The sequence below is a fragment of the Limulus polyphemus genome, unplaced genomic scaffold (assembly GCF_000517525.1).
Source record: "Limulus polyphemus unplaced genomic scaffold, Limulus_polyphemus-2.1.2 Scaffold5723, whole genome shotgun sequence".
Classification (NCBI taxonomy): domain Eukaryota; kingdom Metazoa; phylum Arthropoda; class Merostomata; order Xiphosura; family Limulidae; genus Limulus; species Limulus polyphemus.
The window spans coordinates 20,887-34,307 of NW_013671333.1; the positions used below are offsets into that span (position 1 = coordinate 20,887).

At 35.9% G+C, this 13,421-nt stretch overlaps 1 protein-coding gene across 2 annotated transcripts in view; it reads left to right on the forward strand.

The window, feature by feature from the left end:
- The window catches only part of LOC106472907 (RNA-dependent RNA polymerase 1-like), a 43,937-nt gene that overhangs the window by 16,119 nt on the left and 14,397 nt on the right, over positions 1–13,421 (forward strand). For both annotated transcript variants that reach the window (XM_022401452.1, XM_013933579.2), the window contains exons 4-5: positions 878–1,135; positions 12,865–13,011. In XM_022401452.1, coding sequence (XP_022257160.1) covers positions 878–1,135; positions 12,865–13,011 — 405 coding nt within the window. The remainder of the gene's footprint in view (positions 1–877; positions 1,136–12,864; positions 13,012–13,421) is intronic.

Consider the following 13,421-nt stretch of genomic DNA (forward strand, 5'->3'; position numbering starts at 1 on the left):
TTAGGGTCCTCAGCCAAAGCCTTTGGCTAAAAAGCCTAACCCGCAAGGCAGCGGGATGAGACTGAGTTGGTCTGACCTCTATCCATCGACCTGCCGGGTATGAATATAATTATTAATACCATTTGTTGTATATATTTTATAAATTGTGTATAGGGGACAAGACAGAGAAATGCAATATATAACAGGATTGGAAATCGATATAAATTTGAATCAGTGAATCATATTTGTGGATACTCACCAAAGAAACTATGTAGATAGTTGAGAACAATGGTTTCTTTTGACCATTTTCCCATTATACTTTACTTTAGATGATAAGTTTTGTTTATAGGAAATTTGACATTATTAAACAAAGTATGTTTTAGAAAATTTTATGAAACATAATGAGAGTAAAATTTCTGGTCTATCATGATTTATCCCAATGTTTAAAAATGATGGAATTTCAGAATATGTGATTGTTTATGGGCTTGGTAAATGATGAGGATGTTCGCAGAAATTCATTGAGGATGATAATTATATGAAAATTTTATAAAATCTCAGAGTGAATATACCAACATGTTTCTGTTTTCTTAGTTTAAAAGTTATTACATTTTCTTATATATACAACTGTTTATAGAAACTGTATTAGTTTTGACGTAAAGTGGCAAGACCATGTAAGACTTTTGATAGATCAGTCTTCAGAAAACAAGTAATGAATATTTTGTGATATCACATATTTTGTTCAATTTTATTTTTTAATATTTCGTAGTTAGTTTTCCAGACTTTTTTTTATTCATAATAAAAAGAATTTTTTGAAGGGAAATCAAAGTATAAATAAAAAAAAAAATGATTCATACTAAAATATAGATATTACAAGAGGTTGTGTTCTTTTATCTAACAGAACCAGTGTTTCTCAATCGCCAAGTGATTACCATTCTGGAACAGCTAGGAGTACCACGAAATGTCTTCGAAAAACTACAAGAGAAGATGCTGCTTAAGCTAACTCGTAGTCTGTATGATGAAAGATCAGCACTGAAATTATTGAAAGAAAATTCAAAGCTGAAATTTCCATTTAAGGAATTGGCAAGTGTGGGTGTTAGCTTTCTGAAAGACCCATTTTTTAGGTCAATTATTCAAGCCATCTACAGACGTGTAACATGTAGGTATCCAGTTTATTCATTATTCAATAAAAGACAGAAAAATTATGATATAACATTTACTGTATCAACAGTGTATTTTTTTAACTCAAAAGTTATACATATCTGTGAAAGTGTTTGATTATTTAAGGATAACAAAATGGACAAATAGGGATGGGAATGAAAACATAAGGAGGTTATTGTTATAGGTGATTCTTTGGTATGGAACATAAATAGAATAGTCTATGGAGTAAATAGGGAGACAGGAATTACATTATACTATCCAGGGGCATGGGTGGAGAATCTAACTGACAGTGCAAGTGATATAGTAAAGGATGCTAACAGTGATGAGGTTTTTGTAGTTCCTATAGGGGATAATGATGTAAGGAAGGGTAAGTCAGGGGAGCTAATTGCTACGTACAAAGCATTGATAAAGGCATTCAAAGAAAAGGTCCATAATAACTTAATGCTATCAGAGATACTGCCAAGTCATAATTGTGGGAATGAAAATATAAGGTAAATTACAAGGGCTGAATGCTTGGCTTAGGTTAATATAAAAAGATGAGCATTTTGGTTGTTTAGATTTGTTGTATCAGTTCAGTGGAAAAAAGGGAGCTTTTTGGAAGGAATAGTTTACATTTAAATAGTGTAGGGGCTAGCTTATTTATATGGACTATTAACTCAACTGTAAGGATAGTTTAAAACTAGGTCTAGACAATTAAGAGGGCCAGAATAATGAGGTAAAAATAAAATGTGGAGAAAAGTGTAGTGTAGGAAAAAAGTACAAAAGTAGTGTTAATGGTAGACTAAACTGTTATTATTGTAATCATAACTGTATAAGAACAGTCAGAACAAAGTATTTTGATGTAGTGGTAATAACTGAAACTTGGTTAACAAACTTAACTAGACAATTGTGATGATAGGAATTTCTTTGAAATACAGGGTTATAGGTTGTTTAATCAGGATAAATTACTAAAAAAAAAAAGAGTGACTTCATATGTAAAATATGAGGTACATCCTGTCCAAGTTGAGCATATCAAAGCTAAAAATAATCAGGTTGAATCTGTTTCAGTTTATGTTAGTGGTTATAAGGACAAAAAATTTGAACTTTATCAAAGACCACCAGATGAAAGTGAGGAAATTAATGAGAAAATACAGTGAGATAAAGAATTCAGCTATTAATGAGGTCATAATTATGGGAGATTTTAATTTAAGACATAGATTTGGAAAGTTTAGAGTTAAATCATGAAGGAGACAGATTTTAGAAACTGTTCAGGATGGGTTTTCTTCACAAATTAGGAAATCTACTAGGAATAATGCCATTTGTGATATGGTATGTTATTTTCTCTCACATGTATAGCTATTTTTGTTCAGTGATACCCTCTATATGCAAAAATGTTTTCGCATTCCACAACCCTTGAACTCCCACATATTTCACGATTGACGTGATTCACTGCATCTCACATATAAATCATCATGCGACAATCCTCCATCAATAGGAGTGTGACTTGTTCTCGTGATGCATTTGACTCTTGTGCTCAATTGTGCTCTTTTCATGTGATCATTTAATTATTATTTTTTTTTGTGAAGTAGTGATTTACTTGAATTATTGATTTTATAAAGTTAGTTTTCTGTAGTAGTTTTCCACAGTAACTTACCTTTGTTTATCCTTCTTTTTTTCATTTTTGAATTCTTCACAGTTTAAGATGAATTCTGAAGTTTGTGTTACAACTTCTGATATTCTTCCCACTACATTGAGTGCCACTACAGGTTGGGGGTCTTGGGTGAGGATTGTTTTTGAGATTGATTGTAATATGAGTCTTCCTTCATCTTCCGACAATGTTCGGGTTCCTCATGAATCATCCAAATCTGTTTATGATGAGGAGGACTTTGACCCCCCTTTTTTCTCCACCTAACTATGCCGTGCCTTCCCAAGCTACTCCTTTGGAATCTGCCAAGCATAACTCAGCCTTTTTGGATATGATTTCTCAGGTGTGTTCCACTTTATCAGTTTCACCAATTTCATATGATCTTGTTCCTTACTTTGTACATGACACCCTCTTTTTAGAGTACCTTGTTTCCCTCCTTCCCCTAACATCAGGGTTCATGCTGAGCATTTAATTTCTCAGTTGAGGGCTGGTGCTAGCATGCTTTGTCCTCCACAGGCATCTTATCATTATGTTTTGGCTTATCATCAGGCTGATCAACCTTTTCTTGACTCCCAGCAGCTGGAGTCACTTTTGCCATTGTGAGAGGCTGACCCTGAAAATTCGATCCATTTCTCCCATGCCCAGTTTTCCTGCCTTTGTCTTACGTTTACAGTACTCTTACAATACTTGTCCACCATACACTTTTTTTCTGAGGCACTCCACCAATCCCATGAGGGATTTTTGCAGGATACCCTTTTCCTCATTACCTCCATGTTGGTGTGATTGTCCTCCTTGGCCCTATCATTTCACATGTGGTTTCTTTGCAGTTGGGATCTTCTTGGGAAGGGATGCTTTCTTGTCAGAGGTTCACGTCTACCATTAACTTTTCTTCAGGACTTATGAATGACTCCTTTTTGCTACTGGTCTGTTTTTGGAGATATTCCTGATATATACCCTTTCATCTTTGGTTGCTCATTTGTCTCATTCTGATCCCATAACTTTCTCGTCCTGTACCATCCCATCCTTTACTAATTCCTTCCACTGGGGGTTAGACATTTCGTTGTGTGTTTCAATGTCAGGTTCATCATTGCCAGCAATTCTGGTGACTATCAGATGGTTTATGGTCTAGTGGGGGTGCATTTTGCCAATGTTATTCCCCTGTGGTAGGAATTTACTACTGATCCTTGGGTGATCTAAGTTTTGTCTGAAGGACTTTTCATCCATTTCCTTTGTCTCCTGTACATATTTCCTTCTCCTTACCTCAGGATCCCACTATCAGGCAACAGCATCTATATGAGGTCTGTGCAAACTCTTCTGTCACAGAGATCTATTGGGCCTGTCAGCCAGCCTTCTTCAGGTTTTTACTCCAGGCTTTTTGGCAAAACTGGGGATTGGCATCCTGGGATCGATCTGCCCTTTCACAACCAATTTCTGGATCTTTCCTGCTTTACCATAGAGTCATCTCTCACACTCCAGTTGGCTTTTTCTCCAGGACTGTGGATGACCAAGTTAAACATCTCGAATGCTTATCTCTGTATTCCTATTTCTCATCAGTCCAGATGCTATCTTTGTCTTATCCACTATGGGGTTGTGTATCAGTTTTGCTTTCCCTTTTGGGCTTGCTTCAGCACTGTATGTATTTTGTTAGGTGTTCAAGAACTTTACCTGACTTATGCATGCTTGAGGGTTGCTTTTACACCACTACATGGATGACAGGTTCCTGTTAGCTCATTCAGAACTAGAATCTTCTCAATACACACATCTGCTAGTCACAGAATCAGCTTGTGTTGATTGAATTCTCAAGTTGGAGAAGTCTTTCCTTTTGCCTACCCAATACCTTATCCACTTGGATGTATTTTTCAACACCCACCTCAGTTGGGCCCAACCTTCTCTACTTCGTCTCCATCCGATGGAGCTTTCTGTTCTTCAAACAAGGTTTTATTGCTTTTGGGGACATGAGCTTCTATGGAAGCCCTTATCCTCTTGGGTCGAGCATATATATATTCTCTTCAGTGGACTCTGCAGAACCAATGGAATGTTGCTCGAGATCCTTTAGACTCCCTCAGTTACCCATCTTCCCTCCCTTACAGATGAACTGTATTGTTGGTTGAGCAAGGACAACACAATGACTGGTGTACTGCTTCCTCCACCTCATCCAGATTTACATCTGTTCAGAGTAGCTTCTTTCCAAGGTTGGGGGCATGGATCAATCAGCAGGAGGCTTCCAGACAATGGTCACAGATCTAAAAGTCTTACCACATCAACATCTTAAAGATTCTGGTAGTACAACATGCTTTGGATCATTTTCTTCCTCTGGTACAGAACCAACACATCATGATCCATTCAAAAATTCCACCATTGTGGCCTATATCAATCACTAAGGGGGCACCTATTCCTCTTCTCTTTGTGGAGCCCACATGCTGGAGAAAAATCTCCTTGTGTGTCATGTTCTAGTGCTTTCAACCTTGTGGTGGATTGTCTTTCAAGACTCAACCAGTTTTATTGCACAGAGTTGTTTCTCGACCCTCAGATTTTTGGGTGGTTATGCAATCAGTGTGGGACTCCTCATCTGGATGCTTTTGCCACTTTCCTCAACACAAGTTACCTTTTTTCTTTGGTTCCTTATCCTCAGGCCCAGGCTGTGGATACTCTCAAACATGTTGCTTCATTTGTAGCACTAACCATTCACCCTTTCTGTCTTTAAGTTTATCAATGTAAATGGAACATATTTTGCAACTGGTTGTTGAGTCAGGGTTTTTCTATGTCTTGGCCTCCTATTCCTCGATCATGAGGCTTCTGTTTCTTCCATAGATAGTTATCGAGCAGCTTTATCCAATACTTTCTGTTTTTCCCAGTACCATTTGGTGATTTCTTATTCTACCATCTCTCTTTTATTGCATTCCTTCCAGATTCGTAAGCCTCCTCGTTGAGCAGTTTTTCTAGATTAGAATGTTAATATTGTTCTTCACTCTTACACTCCTTCCTCATATTCTATGTTTCACTTATCCCTCAAGACTTATTTCCTACTCCTTTTAGTCTGTGGGCATCATCAGGCTGGTATATTTGTCATCAAACTTTTACATACATTGTTCCAATGCACATATGTTCTCCTTTATCCAGATCGATCTTTCCTGCCTAAAACTTCAGTGGCTCATGAGGGACATTCTTTCTTCTCACTGATTTCACATACATCCATTTCTCACCTTTATTCCCGGTCTGATCTGGATATACTTGTATGTCCCGTATGTGCTCTTTGTTGTTATATTGCCTGCACAGCCTCCTTCTGTGGTTCCCTTTCCTGCATTTTCATCCCCTGCCAACATTCCTCTGTACGTGACCTTTCTGCTTCTACCCTTACAAGTTGGGTTTGTCAAATGATTCGATTTTATATTCCTCCCTGTTTCTTTCTTCCCAAAACATGTTCCAGGTGTTGTTGTATCAGATCAGGCATCTTACCCTTTCCCTGGTATCTCACCTCTGTCATCCATTGGAGGAAATTCTTCAATCAAGTATGTGGACTATACCTCATATGTTTATCTCCCACTATCTTCATTGGGTGGTTATTTCTTTCTCATCAGGGTACCACCTTCTGCCTGTCACCATTCTTCAAACTTTGGTGTGGCTCTGACTGGGTAAGTTATCTTTTTAATATATATTTTTTCCTTCCAATGGCATGTCCCACTTAGGTTTAGGATCCTGCTCAGTGGTGAGTGTTGCCTGCCCAGGTATGCTCATGATATATTTGCTTCATAATTATGCCCATTCCAGACTGTACTAACCCATGGACTAAGATGGGTAAAGCAGAAGATGATAGCTGCCCATCCCTGCTATCCATTTTATTGAATAAATCAGGGGTGGTCTGATTTTCAATATACAATTTTCTTGGTCACCCATTGCACTGTCTCTGGTGTTGGCATTCCTCTGGACTCTCCACTACATTTTGTCCCCTCTTGTTCTTCTAGTGTAGTATGAAAGTTCTTGCCACTTTTTAGTTTCGAGCTGCTGGGGTGGTGGACCATGGAAGAATTCTCCTGAATGTGATCACTTCTGTGTCATGCTGTTGTAAATGGCATTTGACTCTTCAATCACAAGCTCCACCTCCATGTGGTGGGACCTGGAGGTTGGTGTTGCACTCCAACTTCTGTGCAGTCCTATCTGGGGAAGGATGTTGCACATATTTCACAAAAAAATGCACTCTACCTCCATGTGGTGGGTCCCAGAGGTTGATGCTGTGCCCAGCTTCTGTGCATTTCTATCTGGAGGGTGAGGTTGTGTATATTTTACAGAAGTTATCCATTTCCATGCAGTGGAACCCAGAGGTTGATGTTGTGCTCCACCTTTTGTTTGGTCCTATCTGGAGAATGATGTTCCTTTGGAATATATCTGACACATTGCAGTTCACTCCTACGATTGGGATTCCTAATCCTACCATAACCTGAATGTCAGCTCCCAGAGAGTGGTTTTGGATTAGGGCTGGACCAATCAACATAAATCCTCACACATGTGTTGGTTGTATTTCCTCATCCAAACTCAATTTAGTTTTGCCTCATGATTTCCACCTTTTTGTGGTGGGTCCCAGAGGTTGATGTTGCATGCATATGTGCTCTGTATTCTGTGCGGTCCTATCCAGAGGATGATGATGTCTGGAACAAAGGTTCTCCCTCTTGCACTCACTTAGAGAGTTTTCACTACCTGAGGCTGTTTTTGTACAGTAGGGTACCAGTCTGATTGAGTTTGGTTTGATGTGACCTGCTACATTGGCACGTACCTTCATACCATCAGTCAGATGTTGATTTCTGGAACTTATGAGAGGTTGTGTATTTGTGCACATGTGGTATGTTTCGTAGATTGGTTTGAAAAGTATATACTTCCATTCTACTTAGCCTGAGGTGAAGACTGTATGGACCCTCCTTCTATTATGGGTTGGAAGTTGTATTCCCAATGCTACTTTGTTTTGGACAGGAGTTGACCAGTTGCTTACGGTCCAACGAGCTATAGCCACTCTACACCTTGGGGCACATCCATTTTAGCTTTATCCCCATTCCTGTCTGTAGATGGTTCTTCTACAGTCTTTCTTCACCAGGATTGAGATTCCAGTAAATTGTGTTCAAATTCAAATCCACCTGGTTTTTCTCTCCCTTTTGGTTGTGCTCCTCCAACTTTCTGCCTGTGTATGCGACACCTATTTTCCCACTGGGTGCAGAGTATACTTGGTACAGAAGTGGTGCAGTTATCCACATGTGTTCTTCTCCCAACAGGGATCACACTTCATGGTTGTTCTTCAGACACTTTCAAAAGATACTTCTTTCTATCCCTTGCACCAGTCCTTCCACCTATTCAATGTGGGATTCTAGCTATATCTGTGAGTGGAGGTATGGTATTGTGTCGTAAGTTATTATTTTCCTATACTGAAATATATTTCCGATAGGTACTTACTTACTTCCTTTCACACTTCCCACCCTTCCTCCCTACTAAAAACTGGTGCTTCCTTTCTGCTAAATCTTGAAGTGATAGTTCAGTAGAATCGAACAGAGGGAGTCGCATGTGTCAGGAGGGTGTGTTGCACTCCTGTTGGTGGAGTGTTATCACATGAGGATTTACATGCAAGATGAAATAAAACACATTGATTGAGGGGTACATGGGAGTTCAAGGGTTGTAACATGGAAAACATTTTAACATATAGAGGGCAGCACTGAATATTATAACTTTCAATTTATTGTTAACTTCTAATTTAGAAATGATTGACAAAGTGTAGATTGGGAACATCTGGGTTCGAGTGATAATAGTTGGATTAAATTTTTATGTGTTGCTGCATATAGAGGCAAGGAATAATGAGATTTTGGTTCTAAATATAAACTGGGGATGAGACAAGCATTATTTGCTGTGAATTGGGCAGTTGAGTTAATTGAAGATACTAATTAAATGTGGAAAACATTTTTTTAATAAAGTCTTAAATATTAAAGATAGGCACGTTGCTTATTGAATAAAAGGGTGTCTGCAAATGAAAAACTAGGTTAGCTCACAAAAGGTATAAGGAATAAAATTAAAGAAAAGCATTATAAATATACAAGTTTTAATTGACTGCACTGATGGACGAATTGGAGAAATAAAGAACAAGAAAGTTGGTCAAATGGGATATTAGAAAACCAAACCTGTATGGAAAAAGGTTGGCTGAAAAAATGTAAAACTTAATAGTAAGGATTTCTTCAAGTACATTAAGGGTAAGCAGAATGTTAGGATGAGAGTAGCTTCATTGAAAGATGATACATGAATCTTAATACCTGATGTTATTGGATAACTGGGGTATAAAGTTTACTTTTTTGTTTCACTTTTTACTGATAACATATAAGCAATGTTCCTCATCCTGTAGTTTTTAAATTGAACAAAATGATCACATCAATTTTGAGCTTCTTAAGAAAAAGGCTGGGAAGTTTAAAGCTCCTTGATCAGATAATATTTATGTAAAGGTTTTAAAAGATGTTTTTAATAATCATTTAATGAAGTTTAAAATTTTGTAGGATAGTCAGCATGGTTTCACTAGAGGAAAATCTTGCCTTACTAATCTTCTAACATTCTTTGAAGAGATTAGTGTTTATGTTGATGAGGGTATATGTGTGGATTTGACATATCTCTATTTTAAGAAAGCATTTGACCAGGTGCCACATATAATGCTTATTTAAAAAGCTAGCTCTATGAATGTATGTGATTGGCTAGTTTGTTGGATAGAAAACTTGTGTGGATGGAAGTGGAGGAGTGTTATAAATGGAGTTCAGTCAAACTGGATTCATATCACAAGTGAGAAACCTCTGGGCTTGTTAGGACCTCTGTTATTTTTAATTAAGACCAATGACATACATGAAGGACTGGTTAATAAGTTATTTAAATCTACCAATGATATAGCAGTTTTGGGTATTGCTGGCTTTGAGGAAGATACTGTGCTTGTGGCTTTACAAAACGATTTGGATTATTTGGTCAGTTGGGCAAATAAATGTAAGATGGTTTTTAGTTATAATAATGCAAGGAAACGTAGGTGGAATATCATCATTTGAATTATAAGTATGATTTTGATGGGAATAACCTTAACAGTGTTGTGGGAAAAAAAAATCATGATGTTGTGATTGATCAGTTTTGTAAGCCAACCCAGCAATGTACTGTTGCTAGTGGTAGGGCAAATAGGATTTTAGGTTGTATCTACAGAAATGCTGAATAGAATTCTAAAGAGTTTATAATGCATGTCGTTGTTTAGGTCATTGGTTAGACAACATATGGAGTACTTTGTTCAATCTTAGGCTCCTTACTTTAGTTTGTTTTAGAGCAATGCTACATTGGGCTATCTGCTGTGTTCACTGCAGGGTATCAAACCCTGAACTTAGTGAAGTCAATAAACTTAATTATGTCCCACCAAGACGACCTTTACCGTAGAAAGGACATTCAATTGTTAGAAAAGGTTCAGAGGAGAAATACTAGGATGATTCTGGGATTTAATGACTGTCTTATGAGTGTAGGTTAAGATCTCTGAAATTGTCTTCTTTTGAAGAAAAAAGAATTAGAGGGGATCTGATTGAGATGGTTAAGATTTAGTGGTGAGAATGGTAAGACTAGGGGGACACAATTATAAACAAGTAATAAAATACATTTTGTATATGTAAAATGATGTAGAGATTGCAATGCCAAAAAGAATGCAAGCAAGAATATAGCTATACATAAATCATCCCTACATGACTTTAAATGTTAATAGTCTGTAATAATTAAGACATGTTTTGATTCAACTTGATTTTCCTTGTACCTAAGTCCTAAGCTTTTAGTTAAGGGGTGTTGCAAAATAAACCCCCCCCCCCCAAGGTAATGAAAAACTTGGTAGGACCACGAATATCATCACTCTTTGGTGTTTGGCTCTTAGAATTTCATTTTTTGCAAAACATTTTTGAATCACAATGCTCACTAGAACTCAGGTTCGTGTCGCATGTGCTGCCTTCAGGATGGCTCAGAACTTAGTTGCAGACATGCTCTGAGAATTATGCACAGAAGAAATATTGAAAACTTTGCCTGAATGCGAGAGACACAAAGTGAAACCTTGATTCGTGTTCTCACAAACATGTTTGTTGCATTGCTGAAATCTTTTGCACTCTATTAAAACTCGTGCGTGAGAACAGTAGTGGCCCAATCAAGTGATATTGATACTTGTAATTAAGTTTTTTGATTGAATTAAAATCGTATTTTACTTTGTTATGTTCTTGGGGAAAAAAGTGTGATTTATTTTGTAACACTCCTTACACTACATTGATGCCTACCCTGACATGACCATGATATTATGATAAACAAACTGCATACCAACAGTCAGAATACAGAACATCTGACTGCAGTAATAATCAAGTCAAGTATGCACTTTACAGTGTAAGATTAAATTTTAATATTGAAAGTTATGTATGGGTGATCTATGTATAGTTATATCATCCCAATATTCTTGTTTGCATCCTTTGGGCACTGCCATCCCTACATCATTTTACATTTATAAAATGTTTTTATTACTTGTTTTGTGATGTACCCTCCCCCGACTTTTCGACTGAAAGTTAGTGTATTCTATAAATGTGTGTAATAAATTTTATATTATATGTATTGATTTTTCTTACTCTTTAACTTCATACATAATATAAGGATTGGCTTCCTAAAGGCGCTGATTGTATATGTACAAAGCATTGAGTATTCTACATGTTACAGTCATATGATGTGCATCTATTATTAGCTGGTAATTCCTGTTTCACCCTGTACTTAAACTTTTTAAATAAAAATTTATTTATTTTTTCTTATAAGACTTAACTTCAAGGGGTAATGATAACATCGTTTACACTAGAATTATGATTTTTTTTGATATGTACAAAGCATTGAGTATTCTACATGTTACAGTCATATGATGTGCATCTATTATTAGCTGGTAATTCCTGTTTCACCCTGTACTTAAACTTTTTAAATAAAAATTTATTTATTTTTTTCTTATAAAACTTAACTTCAAGGGGTAATGATTGAGTATTCTACATGTTACAGTCATATGATGTGCATCTATTATTAGCTGGTAATTCCTGTTTCACCCTGTACTTAAACTTTTAAATAAATTTATTTATTTTTCTTATAAGACTTAACTTCAAGGGGTAATAATAACATCGTTTACACTAGAATTATGATTTTTTTAAAATTACTACTAGTTCATAATACTCATAAAAGCAGATACTCTATTCGAAACTATATCACCTCAATGAAATTGGTGTGCACCATTATTATAGTTTTTGAGTTATCATATAATAAATAAGAAGTGGCAAAAAAGAATAACAAGAAATTCAAACTTTTCGATATGATACCCACAGACATCACCAGAACTTATGACTCAATCATTACATAGATATTTTTATAAAAGGAAACACTGTATAGTACTGTCAAGTTCTGATGACCTATTGAGGAGATATTTAAAATACCATGTATTATTGATCTGTGTTTCTAGAACTCACAAGCTTTTATAAATATCTAGAGCAAAAGACATGCATTTCAACAACAAATTTGTAAACTTGAGACATATTCTGGAAGTTCAAGACATGTTGGATAAGATAGCTGTAATCTCTAGAGATGTAGATTGATAACATTTATATATTATTGATGCATATATCAAGGAAGTTTTTGTGTAATCATTTCATATAGATCAAAAACATAATCATAAGTTTTAAGCACATAGATCTACAACATAGTTTTAAGCTCTGTACATAATTTTTCACATTCTTGTTAATTTCAGAAATGTAGATTAATAACATACTTGTATACTATAAACATGTTATTTAAAGACATTCTTATTACATTTGTAAACTTCAGGGAAGTATTTAAAGAACATACTTCAAAACTGAAATCATGTAAGTCAAAGTTGATAATCTTGTAAATTCAAATATAGATCAAGTATATTTTTCTTAACTAGTGACATGCAGATGAGGATTGCAATATTCTTATAAACTCCAGTTAAATAGGTTAAAAATATCATTTTACATAGAGTTAGATCGTGTTATTTGTAGATGGCGCTGTATTCTTTTATGCCTTTTTTTTTTTATCTGTTCTTCTTCTGGAAGTGGATCTGATTGAAAAATCCCGCATAGAAATTCCAATAGACAAAGGGAGAACTATGTTTGGTATATTAGATGAAAGATCAATTCTTGAATATGGTCAAATATTTGTCCAATATACCGAATTAAGTGGCATCAGGACTGTCCTTCAAGGTATGATCTGAAAATAAATTTATTGTATTTATTTCATAAGACTGATTTTGTTAACTAATACTAGTAAGAAAGAGAAGGTATATACCTACATTCTTGGGAAGAAAGTCAACTTGTAATATTTTTTTCTTGTATTTAAAGTGTTTATGTGTGCTTTCTGTGATGTAACTATTTTTAAATAAATTTAGGTTCAAGGTTTTCTGTATATTATGTTTTTGTTCCTAAGTTGTTCAGAGGTAAGTCTCAAGACTTCTAACACTAAGAACTGAGCTTAAGTAGTCATGGTGGACAGAAACCCATTGTATAGCATTACATTTAAGAACAAACAACACTGGTTTTAACAAATATACACCTGGAAAAAAGTTAAGCACCCCCAAATATTTTTCAAGTGATTCAGATTCGACGTTCTTGTG